The 25,455-nt window shown below is 33.3% G+C and overlaps 2 protein-coding genes across 2 annotated transcripts in view; one reads left to right on the top strand and one right to left on the bottom strand.

Moving 5' to 3' along the window:
- LOC129807792 (uncharacterized) overlaps window positions 1-25,455 on the bottom strand; it is an 802,905-nt gene that overhangs the window by 338,197 nt on the left and 439,253 nt on the right. The window lies entirely within an intron of this gene.
- Window positions 18,083-20,733, top strand: LOC129807794 (cytochrome P450 4g1-like). The gene is made up of 6 exons (XM_055857288.1): window positions 18,083-18,384; window positions 18,506-18,962; window positions 19,017-19,450; window positions 19,519-19,714; window positions 19,774-19,985; window positions 20,048-20,733. The coding sequence occupies exons 1-6, from the start codon at window positions 18,174-18,176 to the stop codon at window positions 20,218-20,220; spliced, it is 1,683 nt and encodes a 560-aa protein (XP_055713263.1). The 5' UTR covers window positions 18,083-18,173; the 3' UTR covers window positions 20,221-20,733.

Below are 25,455 nucleotides of genomic sequence, written 5' to 3'. Positions count from 1 at the left end.
TCGAGTGCATGAAATTCCCATCCTCTCAAGTCACCCTCTTGTTGTTGAAAAATAAGAAATCATGTGCCTGTGTTGGCGAAAATGCTTTTAGGAGGCCCGTTCTGGAGTGTCTGGTACGCAAAAGTCTGTCCCTGGCTTTTATGAAAACGCCGTGCCAAGAGATGAGGGATGAAAAACGATCCACACGTGTTGAATGTTTGATATTTCTTCCATTTCAATTCTCTCCACCCTCGGAAAGATCCTCAAGAGTCCCTGGGCTCTGGAGGATCCTCTCGACATTTTATTGAGAGATCATTTTCGAGATCCTACTCAGCCACTACAAATTTTTATGTGCAAATTTTATGGCAAGGATAAAATGTAACATTTTGAGTGGTTGAGGATAATTTTTTTTTAGTCAGTTGAAACTGAAGAGGTTGCGCAAGTGAAAGAGAGTTTTTGTTGGATGAGGGAAATTCCCATAGAAAATTTTCCATATGGCACAAATTAATTGCATATGGAGGAATATCTGAACAGAGGGTGATGCCCAACTTGTGGATATCTAATACCAGGACGTTTTTTCAGAGCTATATAAGTCGGGAATTGAGCTGGAGTGGTTCCCATAAGAGCCACAGGTCGTTGCACACGTCTCACATCTGGTATTCAAGTCAGGAGGACCAGAATGTCTCTTGCGTGATAGAGTGGTTGCGTCAGGGCTCAATAGCAAAAAACAAAATTACAAGACATCTTATTACCGTCTTTAATTCATCCTGCACTTCATCTTTTTCACCACCTCACCCCGTGAACCCAAAGTAATTGGGCACTTTTGGAATACATCATTTAATTGCCCAGATCAATGGGTAAAGAAATTATACCGCCAATTCTTTTCATCTTTATGCCATCTTTAAGACACCTTCAGAGTCCTGGTTCTTCTTTTTGTTGGACCCAGAAACCTCGTTATTTGGTAACTCCCTGATTTACACTCTCTCATCGCGAATGGCTCGTAAATCGGTTCCTAATGAGCTTGCTAAAAAATGAGATCCAAATTGATGGTTTTTAGCTATTGGGTAGCCCAAAAAGCGCGACTTTCTGGGGAGGTGATCGCCACGGTGGATCTTCTAAACAAGGTGTGAAGATACGGAGATAGATGAATGGTAGAGGCCTTATTACCATCCTCATTACATGCTTAATGATCCCCCAGTGAGTGAGGATAAATGGGATAAAATGTGAGGATATTATAGAGGTTTCACGTCCGATTGCAAATTGCATCCTAAATTCAATTTAATATCCCTCTTTTAGATCAACTACTAAAGCAATCAAGAAATGATCAAGCACAGAGTTGGAAATTGATTACCGAATGAGATAGATTAAGATTAAGAAATTCGAACTGTTTCTTATATCTGGAACTCATATTAAACTGAATAATGGAATATGAGAATGAATGAGTTACACGCATCTTCTTAGGGAAAGAATTAACAACAATATCTATGAAGTATTCTAAATATCTATATGTAGCCTATTCTCTAAGATTAACTGATAAGACAAGTTTAGCTTAAATAGAATTCTTATTCACTTTATAAAAATTAATAGTTCTTAATTACTTCTTACTGAAACTAATGCAATTAATTGAAATTGTATTTTAAGACTTTGAAATATAAATTTAAAAAAAAAACCAAAAAAAATCGAAAATGGTAACTCTAAAATTTTAACACTTTTATTTATGGTTTGTTGTACTACCCATATTTGCTATATTACCTACATTTACTAATAGGTCCCGGTCAAAATCCCGAAGGTCAAAATCCCGAAAAGCCAAAAACCCGAAAACTAAAACCCCGAAAGCCAAATTCTCAGATTTGGGCTTTTCGGGATTTTGACTTTAGGAATTTAGGATTTTCGGGATTTTGACTTTAGGAATTTCAGCGTTTGGGATTTTGGCCGGTACCATTTCTATTCCCTACAGAAAAATAAAAAGAGGTTCTACTTTTACGTTCAATTGATCTCAAAAAATTAATCTAAAAATATTTTTTTTTTAAAAAAAAGGGGGTAATAGCAAAAGCAGAACCTCTCCTTTTCAGGGAATGTACTATTCTGCTACTGATCAATCGAACAAAATATAAATTTTTTGAGTCAAGAAATTTCGAAAACTCTATTATTTTTATTTGCCCAAAGAAATTTCAAAAGACGTCCAAAAAGAACTTGAAAATAAAATTGTAAAGTGATTATATCATTTTATGGAGAATAAAATTCTCTTTGAAATTAAAAAGGAATGGATCGCCACTTAAAGAATCCTGAAAGTGTTCTAGATGGATAAATTCACTAAACTATTACTATAAGAAAATCTCAATTCGAAATTCCAAATTAGTGTGAAATTTGAAATTCCAAATTAGAATTTCAAATTCTCAAAGCTTATCGTAATTAAAGTCAAGGAATGTTCTAAATCAAAGTATAGAGTTTATATTTGAAAAATAGTCCTGTAGTTTATAAAAACACGTAAGCGTAAAGTGTACAAAAATATGTCTGAATAATTTTCTTAAAATAATCGAGAAATCTTGTCCACAGAAAAGTATGTTTTTTCAAAAAAGATCTTTAAAAATCTAGTTTCAACGACTGAATTTTTAAGATTTTTAAATGACAATTTCAGAAAATATAGCTTTGTTGACGTTATATTTTATTTGCTTAAGAACTTACTTTATGATGATACTTTACGTATCATTTGCATATTTAAAAGTTAACTAATAACGCTCTTTTAAAAAATAAAAGTAAACCTATAATGTTTTGTTCTCTAACGTTTCTGAAGTTTTAATTAATATACAATAAAAAACAATAAAACATAATAATAAAATAATTTTAAAAAAAACTAAACATAAGAATTGTGAATTGTAATAACAATTTCACTTACTTGACGAAACTTATTTCTAAAGTAATTCCTTAAAACTATTATGGCTATTTTTGTATTTTGTTATTTTATTTTTTACTAAATATTCTCCATTAATTAAAAAAATACAGATTTTTTCTAATAAACAGAATACCAAACCGTTCTCATATTCTTGATGCTATTTATGTTTTTATTAGGTTATAAAGTTCTATGATTTGGATTCGAAATTCGAAAGTTTTCAATGTGCAAAATTTTATTAGTTTGAAAAATGACAAATTTCACATTGAAATCAAGATAACTACTTTATTTGTAGGTTTTTCGAAGTATATTTTTTTTTATTTTGGAATTTAGACTTTCATAAAACTGTTTTCATTTTTACTTTTTTTTATAAAAGATATTATAATAACACCCCAGATCTTTTTCATAATTATTTAATAGTTATTTTCAGATTTAACAGAGTAATAATTTTATTGTCTTTTAATTTTATTTTATTTAGAAATGAGAAAAAGTATTCTGTTACATTTGGGATTTTGTATCAAAAATGTAAATTTTTTAATTTTTATATATTTTCAAAAATTGAAAAATTTAAAAATGAACTTGTAGAGATTGTAAAAGCCATCGTTTTATAAAACTTTTAAAATTTTAAAAATGCTCAATAGATTCCTCATCCTCCTAAAACCTTAGGGGTCATCTCAACTCTGTTCATGAATGATTACAGTGCGATGTTATGGGCACTTGAGATATAGCTCGTTGAAGAGGTTTTATTGTTATTTAGATTCACGGTATGATTTTTTGCTCATTCATCTCAATCGTCAGTTATTGCCACGGAAGAGCATAAGAAGATGTTTTTGCCGGAATAATGAATGAAGGGAACGGAAGTGAATTGAATTGCTACTGGTCCATGAAAAATGTATGCACAAGAGCTGATTGCACCAACTCTCCAAGTGCCTGCACAAAATGCGCCACTTGAATAAATTCCCGGAATTTATTCCTTTCGTGGCGACAAAACTATGTGCAAATAGATGGCAACTAATTGTTCATTGAACCCCAACCGCGACTACCCAAAGATCTTCAGTGTCACCAAACCGATTGCTTTATATAAAAGTCTCTCGGCTGAAGATTAACACAAAAAGAGAATTCCTGGTCATTGTCTCCTGCAGCGAACCTTTGTTCATCCACGGTGGTGCCTCAATACCTGTCTCGAGTGTTCAGTGCGTCTTTTTTGTCCACCCTCCATCGTCTTTGGTGCGGCAACGTGAGCCTAATCACATGTGTTCACCCTCACTAAGAGCGTGGCCCTTATTCCAATTTCGCATATGGCCCCCGAAATGTTGGATGGATGGGCACACGAGAGGAACGGAAGCAAAAAACCGCACCTCAAGTCCTCCTTTCTGCCTCTTAATGAGTCGCTCCTGTCTTGTGACTATGAATAATGTGTGGGACTTGCCATGAACTTGAGACGTTCGCATGCAAAATCCCATTGAGAGCGTCAAATCATGTGGCAGACAAAGAACTCTTTTCAAGATCTTCCAAGGCTCGTGGCACTGAAATGATTCCTGTCCTTTAGTTCCTAAACATTGGGTGGAGAAGTGCGGTTTCGGATATATCTAAACTCGATCACAAGTTTAGGGATCAAAACACAAGTCTATGATAATATGATTCTTTTTCCAGATTGTTATTTTAGTTAATTTAAGTAGATTTTGACTTTTAACCGTTATTGCTAAATGTCAACAGCACTATTCAAAATTAGTTAATTTACCAAAATTAAGGTTATAGGTTTGAAAACCTATAATCTGGTAGATACGTTCATATTACTAAAAGAAATACATAATGTAGATGAGCTAAAGATGGATAGAAAGAAAAGAAAAGAAAATAGTTTCTAGAGAATATCGATTTACCGTAATGTCAGCGAGGACCGTAAGTCAATATCTCATACCGTTTAGTTTCTATGAAATACAGGAATAGTGTTCGGTCAGTTCAACTTGATGAATTTTAAACATTTTTTAAATAGGTTGACACAACGTTTCAGAGATGTTTCTTTAGTTCTTCAGACATTATTTTGGTATAAAATTTATAGCCATGAAAAAGGACAAACATCCTTGAAATGTCGTGTGAAGCTAGTTAAGGTATAAATTTAGACCTGAAATGTATGATACAAAAAGGGTTCAATGATACACAAAGAGTGTGGTGTAATGGCATCGACCAATCTAGCCTTTCTATACAACTCTTTTTCGTTATTCTCAGTTCGGACCAGTACATATCACAACCACCAAAATCTGATGAACCTTCGCCAGTATTTCTCAATTTTTAAATATTTTTAATAGGTATCTTAATAAATCAATATCTACCATCTCATCGAAACCGACAACCTGGCCGATTCCTTCCTTAATATAGGCTTCCAATGAAGGGGACCATAGGTGGGTACTCATCCCGGCCTCCCAGTTTAATCTAGACTAGTCACAAGTCAGGAAACACTTGATCCCGTCCTAGAGGCCGGTAACCCCAAGATAAGTCTTCCATGCTCCCCTACCTCTTACAGACCCCGAAGGTTTCAAGCCCATTACCCGGGATAGCAGTAGTCTCACTACAACACCGGTCTAGGATAAGGCATAAAGATCCTTCGGTTAAACGGTCACCTCCCGTTCACCATCTTTAGGGTTTTACTCTACGGTCTGCTTGAATGCTTTTGGCCACACCCCTTTGCTCAGCTAAAAGGATAGATCATCCGACAGGATAGCGGTCTGAGCAACGAGATGTTTTTTTGTTAAGGCCATTTTCAAGACCCCATGCTCCACATGCTCCTATTTTATTGCCATTTATTTCAAAGACTTCATTTCCATTTAACCACATCATAGGGATTAGGGAGAGAGGTCTTTGGTTAAAGGGTTTATTACCAATAAGTACCAGATAGAAAAGTCTATTAGAACTATGACGTAGCGGCTCTGGTAAAGGATCTCATATTCAGTACAAAGTATAGTTTAAAAAGCAACTAGTTTAGTCTCACCCAATACCTTACCTTAACTCTTTATTAAACAACGTAATAAGTTATACTACTTCATACATTAAGTGTCTAAAAATAAGCTAAATAAGTCGAGAAGTAAGGGGAGTTGGGGTTACATTAAAAACGCTATTTTTCACATATTTCTAAAGTAGTTGAACCTAGCCATAATATAATTTATGTTAAAGCACAGCTTTCTTCATAAATATTTGAAAAATAACGTTTTCAACGTAGCCCCAGCTCAATGTAGCACCACTTTCCCCTATTTAAAATTTTATGAAATACTGTTGAGTAGTTTCATAATATAGCAAATTGTCCATGCTTTTTTTTAATGAAAATTGATTGCCTTCAGATAAAATTCTAAAATGGACGGAAGCCTATGTAAATCTGATTAACTTCCATCAGGAATTAAGTATACTTGTGGCCTCTGTCTTTACTTATGGCCTCCTCAAAAAAAAAAACACCACAGTACAATGCCACAAAATGATTTAGAAAAACCTCAAATTTAAAAGCTGCCATGAGACCATAAAAGACATGTCATAAGTTATGCTGTCACCCTATTTAACATTAATATATTTAGGAAACGCGTTAAATTAATAAAGAATTTACAAAATATTAATAAAATATTTAATAAATACTTCTGGAAATCCGAAAACGTTAGCATAATATTATCTAATGCTAATTTTACCCTTACTGTGTTATCACACTTGCACATTAAAATTTTAATATGATTCACATTAATTGTCGCTGGTGAGAGTCCAAATGTGTAACTTGTGTGTTTGAATCATTTTATATTCAAAATTTGATCTATTTGTTGATAAAAAGGTATACTTGGCCCGCAAAATTTGATATAAATTGATTTATGCGAAAAATTAATGCGATTTTCTCATTAATTTTTGAATGTAAAAAATATTTATGCTTTAGGTAAATTTGAACTTACTTTTGCAGGCCAAGTTTACTTCTTTATCGAGAAATAGAAAAACCCCAAATACTAAGTGGCTCAAAGACACAAATAACATATTTGGACGCTCACAAGCGACAATTAATGTAAATCACATTAAAATTTTAATGTGCAAGTGTGATAACGCCGTTATGATAATGATCCAAAATCATACTTTCTTTAAAAGGCTGTAAAAAAAATTTCGGTTCTTTTGCCAAAAAAATCTTATAAGGCACATTTATTAGCTTTATAATACAGCTCTCCAAGAAATAAACTTTGAGATGAAATATTAAATTAGATCCTGAGGCATTATTATTTTAATAGAGAATTGTGAAACAATGATACAATGATGCCCGGTGCTGTATTTCCCTTGCACTTATCCTTTTATAACCATAAAATACTTACAATTAAATGTAAAATTGTTTAATGCCTATTATCTTGACGCAATTTAAAAAAAAATCAAATACATTTTGAAAGGCTATTCTTATTTTAGAAAATTGATAAAAGAATTAAAAAATCCATCTCTCCTTTCCAGCGAATATTTAGATTGTTTGCTAACTCTGTTCTAAAAGTTACCTCGATTCGGAGTTCGGAGGCAATGAGATGGAAATGGGTCTTGACCGTCTTGACTATAAGCCGTTCGAGTGTAAAAGTTATTGGCTCAGAATTCTGAGGACCACTGTGGTCAAGAACTAATAAAGTATCGAGAAAATCCGCTTAAGTCGATACTGTGGACAAATTGTACTCAACGTGGGTGCTCGGGATAAGTTAATTAATTTTAACGGCCGTCTTCCAATAAAATTCTGTGTAATATCTCAATTTACGATACTCTCCCGACCCTATTACAATATTTTGATACATATCCATTGAGGAGAACGATGTCATGCGGGCATAAATTAATGTTTGGCACAGAATAGAAGCCAGTCGGTATTCGATGTGATTTCAAGCAGAGTATCAAAAGGGTCCCTGGGATCGGGGCACTGTGCGTTGGAGAGAATGTCGAGAGGAGGACAATGGGGTCCAGGAGCGAGTGAAATCCTCAGCAGGAGTTACCTCGTGAGTATTCCTGGAATTACATGCGCGCCACTGAATTTGTGTCTTGGACCAAAGGAGAGAAAGGTATTTGTTCGATCGCCAGGGGAGAAATTTTCAACCCTGCTGGACATTTTAACATTGATGGAGTGGTTGATGCAATGATCCTCAACCCCTATGATCTTCAGTTATTTTGCCGTGTCCCCTTCTTTTTCAGAGAATTTATTATACGGGACATTTTTGTCGTATTTCAAATTTCAATTCAAGTCCTGACTTTGGAGCTGAAACGCGATTTTTTTGGATAATAGAATCTTTGCACCCTCGTCAAAGGAGTGAAGATCTCTCCAAGACGATTTCAAAGGAGGAACAAAGAAAGAAGCCCTCATAAAAACCTCTTCAGTCGAACTAGCAAAGAGAGAATAGCTATGCTAATTAGGACTACCTCGGTCTCTCAAAGACCTAGACAAGTGCTTAGAGTCTGAGGATCGTGTTTCAGCATTTTTTCAGGAGGAAGTGGGCGGACTCTGACCTTAAGAATGAGAAACGGGAAGACAGGTCGCGTGTCGGTCGTGTGTTCTTCCGTTTCCCCTTACCCAATGTTCCCGGGCGCGATATTGCAAATGACTTGTGTAAGTTGTCTTAAGCATGCGCTCGTGAAATAACAAGTAAAAAAGCCCTACCCTAAGATAATAACTGCTCCCCTTTTGATGGATGTTTCACATGGGAAACACTTTATTGTGCAATTAATATTTGTGCCTGAGAACATGGTCTGAATTTCAGTGCAAGATACTGATCTTCTCTGCTGCCAAGATAATTAAGTATTTTTATGTTCTGTCGCTCATTAAAGTCACGAATCACTCGGACAGGCAAGGACTTATCGTGAGATTTTTCCATAGCTCTTTCTGCTAAAAGTAATTGATCATTTTGTGAGCAAAACACCCTTAATAGTTAATTCTTTCCAGAAAAATGTAGTATTGTCATTAAAAATGGCACTAAAGTTTGAAACACTTTAAATAGACAAAATCTTTTTAATTAATTTTTTTTAAAGAAAAACAAAATTAGAAAAGTGCGCAAAGTTGTTATGTTTATTTTTAAAGTTCATTTGCGGAATTTTATAGGTTAGTACAATTAGCAATTAATAGGAGTTTCAATGAAAAATTCTCTAAGGTCATCTAGGACAAGGCTTTCAGGTTTTGCACACACTCTGGCTTCGGACGCTTTATATTTTTCCTACATTCCTTTAATGAATCTGTGCTAATGGTAATATATAATTTAATAACAAGTCTTAAGTTACACATTTCCCGAAAAATATAGATCAGAATCATTAAAAGGATAAGGAAAATTATGAAAAGTTCGAAGCCAGAATAGGTGTGAAACCTAAAAGCTTTCCCCTATATCTTTATGAAATACAAGAAGGATAATCTCCAATGTTTTATAAAACTAGGTCATACAATTTTTGAATAAAATTTCACCTTCTTAGGGGTTAATGATCCCCATACTTAATTGACGAGGGTTTCAGGGTTTTAAGTTTCATAAAGCTCTTACCAAATGCTCCACGGATCCCTTACCGTTTATTTTTTTAATTCTTAAGACTTTTTTTTGAGTTTCTTAGCGTTCCAGAAACGGTTATTTTCACACTTGTTTTTACGTGTTTTACGGTATAAGTTACTCCTTGTTTATTAATTTCATAAACTATTTTGTTCCTAATACAATTTGTATAAATTTTGCAAGAATTTGTACTAATTAATAGGGGCACGAAAGGTACTAAATAGTTAGATTTTTGAAATAGATGATAGTGTTATTTTTTGAAATTTGGTGAAAAAAGTCAAAATACTAAATTGCTAAGTGAATTTTATGATGAAGTGAAGACTCTGAAAGTTTCAAAATATGCCACATGACTTTAGTAGTAATGCTGGTTTATCCATTGAGCCGATTAGTCACCAATGACTAGGTTCTCTTATCCTTCGGTAGGCATTTGCTCCTTTAACCCTGATATATATTGGAAGTGGATCAATTGTAGAAATCCGAAATGAAAAATATATTGAATTGAATTGAAATTGAAATTGAATACGAATATAAATTAAATTTAAGATTTAATCAATTGATTTCCTTAATTTTCTTACTTTATGTTATATTACTACTAAACACATTCTTTATATGGGTTCTGCATTTTTTAATATTTCTTTTTGAATTGGTTTTTTAATGTTGAATAAATTGAATTTTAAATGAATTAAATCAATGAAAAATTTATAATTTTTCAAGATCAATTCACATCTTTTACAAATTCACGAATTGATAGATAGATAGATAGATAGATAGATAGATAGATAGATAGATAGATAGATAGATAGATAGATAGATAGATAAAATTATTCATCGACAATTTTTTAGAAGTATAATTTCGTTTTGATAAGAGACTTTGTAGTTTTCAGTCCCTACCGTCGTTTTAACGTTGGTGATTAACCCCTAGAGCAAAACGGTTCAATTAATTTAATACATTCTTCTAGTTTTTGTAACAGAAATTTATATTTCTTTCTAAAGTAAGGTTCATTCACTATAGTTTTAAGCCGCGCCCCATAAAAAACAATAAGTGTATAACATAAAATCCAGTTTTCCCTCACAAGAAACCTATCGCACACTTAAAGCTCGGCATCGAGTCAGTATAATTTCATCTAATAAAATTAATTTTACTTAGCCTAAGGAATTTAATTTTTCACATATTCTGATTTTCATCAAAGATTAAAAAAAGGTAAAACATTTTTGGTAGGGTAAGTGTGAAGTCCTATGTTTGAAGTGCAATATTATTAATTCATATTGATATTTTTTGTTACTTCCTTTTCGGAAAGGTTGTGTGGAACCTTGAAAACTAGTTTATCATCTTTGTTTTCTTTAAATCACTTCCTAAAATATTGAAAAAATTATAATAATATGGATATAGCTTTGGGTAGTATTCCGGCCACTTTGAGTGAAATACCGACCACTTTTTTTCTGACTACGTTTTGTGACGCAACGGATAGCAAATTTCAAATTCAAACGGAACGAGTTTAATATTTAATTTAATGCGTTTATATGACCCACAAGCCCTGAGATCTTCCGTGTAATTTGTCTTGAAGACCTGAAGATTGGCATCTCAGATTTACGCGCAGATTCCCGTAGAAATTTGCCCTTCCTGAACTCTTCCAAGGCCTTTTCCACATTATCTTTTTCATAGAAGTGATGGTTTTTTTTTCTGGATATTGTAGAACTCAGAAATTGAAAAAAAAAACACAAAATGAATGAGAAATTTAGGAAAGCAAAAGATGCTGCCGGAATAGGCAACATTACCTCACCGGAGAGACCCTCACAAAGTATATACTTTTTTACGCGAAATACAGGATCCAGCTGGGATATTTTACTCGAAATTTAAAGATTGATTCACTATTAACATAAACAGGAACAATCTTTAATGAAAACTAATCAATTTTAATGAAAAACACCGAAGGAAAATCCTCTGCACTTCACCACAAATCACAAGACTGATAGAAACATAAAAGATCTGTCACATTTTTTTTGTAAGATTCTTTCCACACTGAGTTTTTACAATACAATTTAAATTCAAATTATACTTAAAATTTAACGGTCTTTGTGTTAATATATTCTAAAATGAATAAATATCTAAAAGCAAAATTAATTCATTGACTATTCGAAGATTACATACATAATTTTAATTAATTTATTTGCTTGGCCGAATTTATACTCAAAGTGGCCGAAATTAGAAGCTGGCCGAAATTTGGCACACTTCCCCTATATATCCTATAATTTTGTATAATTGGCGTGAAAAATAACAGAAAAAATTATTAACTGAATGATACAAGGTGAGGTTTATCTTCTTCATAATTAAATTTCGTTGAACGAAAAGAATATCGATTTTTTTCTTTTTTTTTTCTAAATTCAAAATTTTGCTCCGAAAATGCATTTATATAAAAACTTTGACTAAAATGATTTCGCAATTATCTTCAATTATTTTCACTTATTACTTATTACTTATTACACTATTACTTTCAATCTAGCCTAAATTTTGCCCAATAATGATAAATCGATAAGAATTTCACTTTTGTTTAACAGACCATTCATGCTGATTACCCATTGTCCCTTCCTGCAAATTTGGTGATAATTGCAGAAGAGATAAAAATCCTTCCAGCTTCATTAGCCACACAAAAAGCCTGGGAATACATGGGAAATTCCTCTGTGAGGGAGGAATTGTGTCCATCAAAAGATCCATCTGTCTCTTCTCACGGAAACCTCTAATCAATGACGGTTCAATTAGGAGAGTTTGAACGCTAAATTGTTCTGTGTCATGCAATAATTTTCCCTTCGATTTTCAGTTACAGAGAATAGGTGTTAATAGAAAATATTGTGTAAGGAAATGCAAAAATAAAATAAAATAGAAGTAATTCAGCATTATACATTTACTTCATTTACTACTTGTTTATTGGGGTCATTAAATATTGAAATTTTAATGTCCTGTACTAAAATTTAATTGTGAAGAATTCGATAAAATAATTGTATTGAGAATTCATTATAGAGAAAAGGGCAAATAAAGTTTTTATTTTTGATCAATTAGTTTTTCTCTTGTTCAAAAAGCATTTACTTCTCTGTAGAGGCATTGTTGAATAAAAAGTCTTATAATCTACTTATCTTGGTTCCGCCTTTGTGAGTACTAAAAGTGAAGTGGCGCAGTTTTAAGTAAGTATTTTAAAGGTGCATTGAGTAGTGAAAGTCTTGGCTCTATGAGGCAACTGTGTTCCTTCTAGAAATCGACTTAGTACAGACATGTACTAAAACCACTAAACCACTATCAATAGTGTCAGAACATTGCTGATATTTCTCTTAAAAGAAATTTTATATGAAAGTGAGAAAAAAATTACAGCCATTATATTTATAAATTTAGTACTTTTTCATCTAATGTAATTTTGTGGACTTATGATAGCCAAGATAATAAAGCAAAAAATCTCTTAAAATATGTTTTTGATTATACAATTAGTAGATTTAATGTGGTTATTGATTGTGTCATTATACCGATGCTTAATATTGGAAGGATCACAGTAAATATGTACTAAATCTTCTTCAAAAAAAATAATAAATAAGAGAAAATATAAACTATTGACTTAAAATATAACAATAGTTTATTTTTTCTCTGTTTAATCACTTTTAATGCCTGAGATGTTATATTATTTCATTTAGAATGCCAAAAAATATTTGTACTAATTCTGTACTAAAATATTATCCTTAAAAAATTCAAACAAATTTGGCTTTTGTGTAACTATTGGCAGACGAAAGATACATATCCTAAAGATAATTTAAGCAAATTGATTATCTGATGCTCAACTTCAACCTGTTTGAGACTTTTCAATGTTATAGCTCCATTAAACCACTTTTGTTGCCCTAACACCCTGATTCTTTTGCAAAAATCCGGCAAAAAGTGGTTAGTGCACCTTCAGAGATGCAATAAAAAATAATTGTGGGTCTTTTAGTCGTCTCTTAGGATGGAACCACATCAGGAAATCTGAAAGAATTTTCTGTAGTGAGGAAAAAAAATCCCCAGAAGACTCTTTGAATTCCATTGAGTGTCGAGACGATCCAGTGAAATGCAAACTTCCTGCCACTCTTCGTATCAAATTACTGACTCTTCCACTGTTTTACTTCTTCCAGCTTCTGAATTTGTTCCAAATTCACACAAAAATACAATCGAACTTGTTCTCCTGCCACAGATCCCTCAACCAAACACAAATTCTGCGAAAAAACAGACAAGTCTGTCGGTTAAGGGTGGTTTTCTCATGGGGAAGAACCGTGGAAATTTTCTAGGGTGACTGACGAGGCGAAACCGAAAGGATACCAAACAAAAGACTATGGACAGGAGACCAAAAAGAAAGAGTAAATAATTTCCCAGATATATTGGGAACCCCAGAAACAAAAAAAAAACTTTTTCAGGGTTGTTTACCATTAATAAAAAAATAAATAAATTGAGAAACGTTGAACCAACGCGTGTTGTAAAAATTTATTGTAATTTCCGGAAGTAAGGAATTTTAAATCGGATATTAAACTGTTTTTTTCTAAATTGTTTTGCCAACGTCATTCTCATATTGTAACATTACCAATACAACGACCACAGAAATATAAGAGGACAGGTAATTACAAGTTGATGGAATTGCGAATATTTATGAATGTTCAATATTTTATTTTTTAAATTTTTTTTATGGTGAAGAAGTAAAAAAAACAAAAGAACGATCTTAAGAATTTGTGCGTTTATTCAAATAAGTCAATGTCACGGAAAAAATAGTTTATTTAAATCTTGATATTGGCATACTTTCTCATAATGACTTTGCTGTTAACAAGCTCTTGATTTGCAAGTCAAATCCTAATGAATTTCTTAATAATATTATTAATGATACCATTCATTGGCGATTTGCAAATTTACATTCTTTTCTTGGAAAAGATATTCAAAAGAAACATGAGTATTGCTAATCTATTTGAGTAGAAAATTATGAATGTGATATTCATATTTATTAAGAAAAACATAAATTTCACCTCTACAGGAGGAAAATACCTAAATAAATGCCTAAATATGTAGAAAACGGAAGTGCCACATTAATATCCTATTAAAGTCTGAAATGGAATTTTGCACCAATTTCTTTTTCTAATAATTTACAGCGATGATTAGGATGCAAAATAGGTTCGATTTTTCATTTGTGAAGAGAATTAATTTTTGAAAGAAGATTTAATAACATTTATTACATATCAAATAGTGAAATAAACTACTTCACAGAAATAGAAAAGAGCTACTTTACATTAATGGCATGGATTTCTTAAAGTATCCTATAGCATATTTGGAAAGAAATATTCAGTAAAATCATGCAGGAAAAGCACCTCTAATATCTAAAACAGGAATGAGTATGAAAAACTCCGCCTAAGAAAAATAGACCACGCCCATATTAAAAAAAAACAGAAATGAAACAGCAGATTGTTAAGTTCAGTAGGGTAAAGTGATATAATTTGGAATTAGTGTTACAAGTTGGACAATTCGTCAACATGGCTTGATAAATACAGTACAAAATTTGTTTTCAAGCACAAGGAACCAAATTATAAAACTAAAGCATTAAAAATATACAAATAAAAATGAAGTATTAAATATATCAAGACAAAAAGCCCTGTCCAAATTGTACCACTGTCCAACTTATACCACTTTACCCTACTCGAAAATATTCTGCAATAAAAAATTTACATTTAGAAATACTAGAAGAGGGCCAGATTTAAAAATTCCACATCAATTAAAGGCCACGCCTATTTGTCTGCTTATTTAGTCCCGCTCAAGATCTTACGGCTAGCCATTTAAATGAAGTAAAGGTAGCGTCAGAATAAACGGTTCTTACTTTATAATATCTGAAAACTTCAAGTGAAAGGGGTGCAAAGCATCCCAGACTTTGCGAAATGCTCGAACTCGTGACTTAGATGCTATACCACAAAAAGACTTTCGCAACATTCACAACATACATAAACCGTTTCATAAATTACTCAAAATATCGCCTAAAATAGCTTAGAAACCGGTTCTGATTTATCAAAAATTGCAAGACCATTCCAACGACTCCAAACACGATCACATTCAGTTGATAAATGCGATATCTAAAGCCCCTATGACCTTTGACCTTGAAAAACCATTATTAAGAATAATTCAACAAGGTTTTCGTATATGGTCTAATATCCAATGGAGTAATTTCTAAATTAAACGTTTCCCTTCGATTAAAGGGATTCAATAAATTCGGCACTACTTGGAATAAAATTATCTAATCTATCCGTAAAATTGTAAAACTGTATGTATTGTAAAATGTTTACGTGATGAAATCGGTTGTGGTTTGAATACATGGGTTGAATTGAATCGAAAACTTCAACCCAATTATACAGAAAAGCCGAAGCAGATTCATATTTCCTGTGCCAAATTGAATCTACTTAGTACTGAATCAAAGCTCAAATCCTTCTCACAGGTTCTTGAAAGACAATGTAAAGCGGTAAAACACTGATCGTAATGCCCTAAAAAACACATTTACGATTAAAGCTGAGAGACGGATTAATGTATTTGTAATCAAAATAATGATCAAATTACAAAGAAGTTGGCCAACGTATACTATCTCTGGTCCTTTACCACCAAACCTACCGATCGTGTTTGGTAGTTTTTCGGTCAAAGGTAGTTTTTTGGTCCCTATTATACCCTCCGACGCTGCTGGGACCGGAGGCAGCCAAAATTCCGAACGTCAATATCCCGAATATTCAAAATCCTGAAATAATTTCCCAAGACGCAGAAAATTTCCCTTTGCCTCCAATAAGCGCAGATGTGTGAGTAGCTATGACTTTTAAGAATTCGGGATTTTGGCTTTCGAGATTTTCACCGAATTCCATGACACCACGGGGAATCCGAGACACTTCCAAACTTGGTTTGACCAGTGATATTTTTTCTTAGTCATTTGTTTTTCTATATTTTTTTATCTTTTTTAATTCTTTTTGTAAATTTTTCTTTTACTTATTTTGTTTATTTGCTTGCCACGCATTTCTAAGAGGGTTGTACCCTATTTGTTGTGTGTTTTTTTTTCACTAAAAATTGAAATAAAAATTAGAAAAACCAAGGGTGACATGATAACTTCTTTTCGATAGTATCGACTGTCGATTTTAAAAATTTTAAATGATAGTTACATTTTTTATGGATGTTACAAATCTTTATCAACAGTCACATTCTCTTAAGAATGATACAATAAGTTCTCCAATAATGTTTAAAAATCTATTATTCACTCAATTTACGAGATACAGATTTATCGATACTATCGATTCGATAGTATCGAAAAGTCATCATTCCACCTCAGATTACATTTCCCTCAGTTTTTGACTAATCTGACTCTCGAATTAAGCCGAGAAACAGCTTACTTTGTGGAACACTTATGGTAATTTAGTGAAATTATTATTTTGACTATAATTACGTTAAGCCGTCTCTTGGTTTAAGTCGTAAGTGTGATTAAGGCATAAACTATCTTGATATTTTATATAGTATCCTTCAGTTTCAAAACCATTCATGATAATTTAGCGTTTTAGATCGACAAAGAAGTCTGAATGTTATTAAAAATCCTATAATGGGTATGGTCTATTTTTTAATGAACAGAACTTTCCAAATTCGTACACTTAGGTATGACATCATGAAACATTATCTAAGGATTACTCTAAGGAACATTTTAAGAAAAATTATCAGGCATTCTGAAGATAAAATAAGGAATCTTACCTGCATTCTTGAAATAGGTAAATGGTAAGAAGTATGTACCTAACAAAAACAATTTAAAAATAGTTTAATTTTTGGACAACAATATTCTAGACGATCAATCGGTTCGACGAACATTCATGATCGCTGGTATATAGAATGTTTGGGCATCTTCCAAAGTCCTAGTGTAGGATATGTGACGTTGTTTTGTTTGAAGTTGATAATGATTCGGGAAAATAGCAATCATAAAGACATAATTACGGATACGAATAAAATTGTCCGGAAATTATACGTTTTCTTGTTTTTTTCGATGATTACTCTATCAGTTCTGGAGCTACAAGCTAAACGGTACGAGAAATATCCTTCAGGTCTTTCCTTATTTAGTTCGAGGTATTTATCAGGCAATTTATAAAGTAATTTCAGTTGGTTTTAAATCGATAGAAGTTCAAACATCGAAAATTAAATATAATTTACGGAGTTGTTATTTCTGAGTTTCTCTATTTTGTATTTGGTTCCTTGTCCCACTTTCCCCTATCAATTATATTCCAATAAGTCTATTAATAATCTTCGTAACCAACGAAAAATGTGGTTACTGTTTAGCATAAATGCAATTGCAAACACTGCCCTGCATGAATGCAATAACATGTAAAAGAAAATAACTGAATGAGAGCTTCATGACTTTTGTCACGCAGTATTACGAATGATAAGGTCGCAAATCATTGACTCTATTGTCTTTATGAATTATTATCGAAATAAATTTGAATTTATGCCTTGTAATGTTTAGTTTTCGTGTGACTATGTATTGTCATGGGCTCATTTTTGGTATGAAGCCAAATGTAGCGGATATCGATGAAATACCACAAAGTCTCATGGGCGAACACGAAAAATAATTATTGAATGAACTCTTGATGACCCCTGTGTCATCATATATTCCCCAATATTTCCCACTGACTATAAATACAACCACCTGAACTTTCGATCGTTCAGTCAAACCATTGTCAGTTCCCAAATACTTTTCCTCTGTGATTTGTGTATTGAGGCATCTTTAGGACCTTGGTGTGGGTTAAGTGATAGTGCAATGGGGGTGGAACCTATGTATATTGAACACCCATGGATTTACTCAATCGGATTGATGCTGACACCCTTTGTGGTGGGAGGCCTAGGATTGTTGGCTTACTACATCTACTGGAAGAATTCAAGACTGTACATTATGGGTCAGAAGATTCCAGGACCACCGATAATTCCGTTTTTCGGAAACGCACATATAGTTATAGGATTTAGTACCCATGGTAATAACGTAATTTGGAAAGCTTTGCTTGACGGCATAGCTTTAAGTTATAACGGTGAAAATCGTAGTGGAACATTTTGTGGAGTCTAACTGTTTTTTTTTTTGGTTTCTTCAATGCGTAGAGGTCTTCAATATATTCACGAAATTGAGTAATATGTATGGGGGCGGTGAAGTGGCAAGGATATTCATCGGAAATAAACTTGTAGTTTTCCTAACGAACCCTAATGACGTAGAGATCATCCTCAACAGCAATGTCCATCTGCAGAAGTCTGATGAGTATCGCTACTTCAAACCCTGGCTCGGTGATGGTCTCTTGATCAGTTCCGGAGAGAAATGGAGGAATCATCGAAAGATTATTGCACCGGCCTTCCATCAGAACGTCCTCAAAACCTTCGTTAACATCTTCAATAGCAATAGTAGGGCAGTTATTGAGCGGTTAGCTAAGGAAGAGGGTAAGGTGTTTGATGTCCATGAGTATATGAGTGAGGTAACAGTAGACATTCTCCTGGAGACGGCAATGGGAACGGAGAGAGCAACCCAGAATCACGATGGTTTTGAATACGCCATGGCTGTTATGAAGTAAGTTCTTGAACGATTCCAAAAACAATAACTCCTGGAACGGTTTACTTACAGAATGTGTGACATCATACATCGGAGAACCTACAGGGTTGACCTAAGGTATGATCCTCTATTCTACTTCACAAAGACTAAGAGAGACCAAGAGAAATATCTAGGAACAATTCATGGTTTGACTTCAAAAGTTTTCCGTGACAAGAAGAGGAATTTCCAGAAGAGTCTCAGTGAGGGACATATGCCAAAACCGAGTTTTGAAGAGATCATAGCCAATACGAAAAACTCGGAAACTACCAACGGTTCGACGGCTAGTAAATTGTACAAAGGACTACGGGATGATCTTGACGAGCAGGACGAAAATGATGTTGGGGAGAAGAGAAGATTGGCTTTCCTGGATCTCATGATCGAACTATCTCATGTTGGACCTAAGCTGAGTGACGAAGAGATCAAGGAAGAGGTGGATACCATTATGTTTGAGGGTCACGATACGACAGGTATGACAACGTTAGAAAAATTGTATCTAGAATTAGGATATAAACAAGGAACCTTTGGGATCTTTTAGCTGCGGGATCGAGCTTCTGTTTGTGCCTTATGGCCATCCACAAAGACGTTCAGGAGAAGGTTTATCAAGAACAGAAGGCGATCTTCGGTGACTCAGACCGCTTCGCTACCTTTGCCGATACCGTTGAAATGAAGTACTTAGAGAGGGTCATTCTGGAATCCCTAAGACTCTATCCCCCAGTTCCTATAATTGCCAGGTAGATTCCAAAACTTCAATCAATTTGCAACTCAAGCTAACAAATCGTTCCTCAATTAGGAAAGTCAATGAAGATGTCAAGATCGTAACTGGAGGTCATGTCATCCCTAAGGGTACAACAGTTGTAGTAGGAACTTATGTGGTTCATCGAAGACCAGAAATTTATCCCAATCCCACTGTATTCAATCCTGACAATTTCCTCCCGGAAAAGACCCAAAACCGACATTACTACAGCTACATCCCCTTCTCTGCAGGACCCAGAAGTTGCGTAGGCAAGTATCCCAAAACCCCACCTTCCCTTGATCCCCATACAACTAACTCTCCTATCTTCCAGGCCGGAAATTTGCAATGCTTAAACTGAAAGTACTTCTATCGACAATCGTGAGAAATTTCCACTTAAAGTCAAATCTCACAGAGGAAGACTTCCAGCTTCAGGGAGACATTATTCTCAAGAGAGCTGATGGCTTCAGACTAGAGATCGAACCGAGGAAGAAGGCAGCACAGTGATCCACTGTGAAGGAATTTTATGGCAATGTCTGTACCATTATCATTATAGGGTTAGTATCGTAATTAAATAATAATAATCTATTCAATAAAATCTTCTCTTAATACCAATTAACGTATCATTGAGTTAATGTAGATAATTAAAACATCTCAGGAGTGCAAAAATTGCTCTAGAGCGCACATCTTGTTATTTTAATGTCTAAAAGAGGTTGAGTTGAAATTAAAACGTGATTTTTGTGCTATAGGGGAACTTGTGGTTATAACATTTCTTTTGGGATACAATTTAGTGTCAAAATTTATTTTGTTTAACATTGTAACATTTTGCAAATGGGTTTTTGAGAAAGAATTTAACAATAAAAATTAAATGAGATAGTTTATACCGTTCCCAATTTTTAGTATTCAAGCATTATATCCGATAGACTTAATGATGGAATTATCAAGGTTATTTTTATTTTATAATTTTTTTTGTATGTAAATATTTAGAAATTTAAATAAAATAAATTCATAGACAACAAAGAATTGTAAATAATCAGCATTATTGATATTCATCCACAATGAATATAACCAGGAAATTTTAGCCACTTCAGAGTTGTATTGAAATTCAGTCAAGGACTATAAAGGGCAAGGAGTGCTAAGAAATATTAATTTAATCGGATTTTTGATTAGTGTCTTATTCATGGGGCGGATATCAGGTTCGATGTGACGTATTTTTCTCATAGTACCTACGTATAATAAAATTGGTCTTTCTAGTGGAATTCTTAAACGACTTTGAAATGATTGAGCTCTCCAATCACATATTGTAAGATAATTATATGATCTTTTTTCTGATCGAGAGGTGCATAAATGCACTTCATACTAAACCGAGAAAGAAATCGGAATTCAAAGCCGATTTTCCGAACGATACGATTTTTGCAAAACATTGGAAGATCGATAGAATCTTTGCAAAAATCAGCAAATAGGAAATATCTTTATGAAAAATCCACAAATTGGACCAATGCAATGGCAATCATTAATATTTTATCGCAGATCGACATATCGATAGATCTTTAAGATCTTTGCGGAGATCGCGATATTTGTGTATTCATCGACATGTGAAGAATTTCGGTCCGATGGGGTGTAGCAAGAAGTGACGGAAACACTAGACCTTTCTTGACTTTCGCAATCTTCACTTCTTGCTATTCATCGACAAATCAAAACAATTCTTGCATAGGGGAGAGCGCGCTACCTTCGGACGAGTCAAGCTTCAGATAACTCAATATTCTTCAATGTTCTTAAGCTTCTTAAGGGATTTAACCAATGGCTCTCTTCAGGAAATTTGAAACATTGAACAACTTCAAATTCTTCGAACAATACATTGAAGAAAATGTGTGTTCGAAGCTTGAGTTTTATCAATAGACATTCATGATCATTGCCGACATGAACAGAATGGCACGATCTTTGCTTAAATTGATAAATCAGGAATGATCTTTAGATAATTTTCTGCCAATAAATTAGATATAAAGGTCATTCCCGGATTCAATTCTTCCTAGAATTATCTTTGTGCAAAATTAGCAAATTATCAGTACAATAATATAGATTGACAAATTGATTAGATATCTCGTCAGTTAAATCAGCATTTATCGTAACTTCATTTTTGCGATTTTGAGATATATACATATTTGGAATCAGCGTAATTTTGTTTATTAAACGCACTTGTGAAAAAGAAACTTTTATAAGCCCAATAAAAAATATTTTAAACAAAAATTATCGTAAGTGCCCTTAATTAACAAAAATTTATCAAAATTTGTCGTAACTTCCATTTTTGGGGAAGTTACGACAAATTTCCATACAAAATTTTCAATAATCAGCATTTGCCGTAACTTCTTTTGCTGACTTGCGTGGCTTGTAATTTGCAGCAAAATTGCAATATTTTTCAATAAAACGTTTATAAACTCTTCCAAATATCGAAAGACAGTGCGAATAGTGTAACATGAAATCATTTTAATTCAATATTTGCGAGAAAAAAGTGAGAAAAAATCCCTACCCATCTGTCATTAATTCAAAACAAAACAAGCGACGTGGCGCACAAAATTTATTCAATAAAACTTTTGAAATAAAAGCTTTTAGGGACAGGGGCCACAGTTTAATTGACTAATTTAGTGAAATAAAGGCACTCATTATCACTAGAGTAATTAAAATTTATATAATGTGTTTTTGAAAATTGTCGTAACTTCCAAGATCCCCATACATTGGAAGTTACAGCTTTATAAACGATGGAAGTTGCGATAAAATATTATTGTGTTTCTTCTTACATATTTCTCAATATTGCAGCTTTTAAATCATTTTATAAAGATTTTTTCAAGTTAACTTACAGTTTATTAGTGCCACTTTCATTATTTTGACTCAAAAGTATCGCCTTCGGGGCTCATTTTTAAGAAAAATAATATTGAACTGAAAATTTCGTCTCCTGAAAAGTTGTCAAAAGGAAGTTACGACAAATGCTGATTTAACTGACGATCTGTTGAGATCGACAAATCAAAACGATATTTAACCATAATTGACAAATTGGCAAGACCTTTGCGGAGATCGATAGATCGCAACATCGCAACAGTTCGAAATCATCGTTACAATGAATAACAGATCGTTAGATGGGGTTGGCACTCCTTGTACATCATTGTCAGGCATTGCGATCCTGGGTCGTTCTTAGTTTTTCATGATAATATGCAAGGCTAAAAAATTTTGGCTTTAAGTTTTACGGCTGGCTGCCACTTGACACAAAGTTAGTAAACATGTCTGAATGCCATGAGAAAGTCAAGGAGATGACCCAACAAGTGTTCTTATAGACCCTTGAAGCCCCGGTTTGCATATCTGACAAATCAAAATAATTGCAGCATAGGCTGACAGACTTTGCAAGATCTTTTCTGAGGTGGACAAGTCAGAACTATCTATAGACTGGTCAAATTAAATACTAGTACAAGAAGTTCCGGCTTAAGTGAAAACGGATTGTAAGACTTTGATAAAATTGCCTACTATAGGGAGCTCATTTATAAAATATTTTTTGGATTTCCCCTAAATGTATGGAAATATTTTTCACGCGGTAAATTTGAAATGCATTTCTTATAAACTATAACCACTTAAAAAAGTCGAGGCTTTTATTTTATATATTTATTTAGTCTCACATAACTAAAAAAAAATAAACGAAAAGTGCATTTCAAGGGGGAGATATTAGGGTCGGGAGTGGTGTACAGGTGAAAATGAAGTGCTTGGAAGTCTTTGGAAGTGGGAGTGTTCAAATATAGTTTTTTTTTGCCGAATTACGAATTTTTCAGACTACGTTAGTTTTAGTTGAGATTTTTAATTCGAGCGACAGTATAATTTGAAGAAGTTTGTCGAAATTTTCAAATTCGGCTATTACAATGAAATGGAGCAAATACGCTCAAACTTATTATATCTTTATTTGTGTCGTAATTTTTCCAAGGAAAATATTCAGTTTTACAATAATTTTAGGTTACCTTTACCATTTTTGTTTACCTGTTTGCATTTACTGGAAAGTATTCTTCAAAAAAGTAGATTTGTGTTTTTGAGGACTATTACAAAATGAGGAACGAAAATGTGCATTTGTAATATGTAATGCTAGACTAATTTTGGAAAGGTCGATGTGATGTACTTCCATTAAAAAAACATTTTGGGGGTTTATTTAGATTTCGTCCTTGCTCTAAGGATTATTGAGAAGTGGCTTTGAAAATTTAGGAATAGGGATTTATTCTTCGAAATATCAATTCCATTTTAAAAGGTCTCTAATATTGATGCCAATATTGTGAGAATCCTAGCGGAATAAAATTTGTAGATATCAATTGAGGAAACTGTTAAAAAGTCGGAAAACAATAATTAGATCGTATTTCGCTATGTAGAAAGGCTTGGATGTGTTTAAAAGCTCGGCATGTAGGTGCCACATTCTTTCACTCAAAGGAAAAAGCATAACTTTATGATTGTGACCATTTTTCTCCTGATATGTTGCGATAAAAAATCTTTTTTGCGGATCGGTTGGCGACAGGTGATGAGGAATTGCTCTAATACAACAATAGAGAAAAAGATCCTGGAAAAATTAGCCAAGCTTGTTCCAAAAGTTGATTAGCAATCATCTAAAACTTTTCCCAAGAGTGCAAAATGTTTTAATTTTAAAGAATTTTGAAATCAAAGAGAGAATCAAGCTCAATAAAATGTGAAGATACGTCTGAAGTGCTGAATTAGTTGTTGCACTCGTACTTTTGAACTCTTACAGACTTTCCAGCATAGTTTCAATAATTACAAACGACAATTTTTCCAAAAGTATAGCTTCACAGCTTCTTAGGAAAATTCAAAATATGTTGATACCCCTTCGTAAAACGCAGATAATATTAAAATATTGAAAATATGCAAGAATATCTGGCGCAAGAAATTCAAAATATAAGCAAAATTAAAAAAAAAATATGTGTAAAAATAAATTTAATGAGATTTTTTTCAGAAATTCCTTAATTAGATTTTTCATAATAATAAATAAATTATTCATTTCTAAGTATAAGAAGTGCATGATGTGCAAGAAGTGCTGGAAGAAACAATCACTCAGGGAAACACATCAACCATCTCCAGAGCTTTCGGTTCGGTCTCCAAGCCGTCATCAGTGGTCAACTCTTGCAATCTTTCTCTGAGACTCGTTCAGGGTTTTTGGTCAGGATTGTAACAGGACATAAGAGGGAACGGGGGAACTATTCTTACACTGTCTTTTACAATTTTTGTAATACTTGGCACAATTTTCGTATCTTCTTCTGGGATTTTCTCTTTGAGAATCCTGACCAAAACCCTGAGCGAGACAAAATATAAGAAAAATTTTAAAAATATGTTTAAAAATTAATTTTTTCAGATTTTTTTTTAAAAAGTTTTCCTAATTAGATTGTTCACCAGATTAAATAAATTACTGATTTCTAAGTATCAGAAGTGTATGAAGTGCAAGAAGTGCTGGAAGTATTGCATTATTTTCGAGAGTGTTGCGGTGTTCTGGAAGTGCGAAGGTCTCTTCCTTACAAATCGTGGAAGTGCCTGGAAGTGGTGTACACATTTTCACCCAAATATCTCCCCCCTTGGTACATTTATTTATTTATTTATTATTTTTTAATCTTTTCAAAAATAGTGTTAAAGATTCTCAAATAATATTTTGTTATAAACAAAAACATTACTTTTCTTTTTGGTTGTTTGTTTGTTTTGGCGAATAATATCAATAAG

The sequence above is a fragment of the Phlebotomus papatasi genome, chromosome 3 (genome assembly GCF_024763615.1).
Source record: "Phlebotomus papatasi isolate M1 chromosome 3, Ppap_2.1, whole genome shotgun sequence".
Lineage (NCBI taxonomy): Eukaryota > Metazoa > Arthropoda > Insecta > Diptera > Psychodidae > Phlebotomus > Phlebotomus papatasi.
This window is presented reverse-complemented; position numbering and strand designations above follow the sequence as displayed.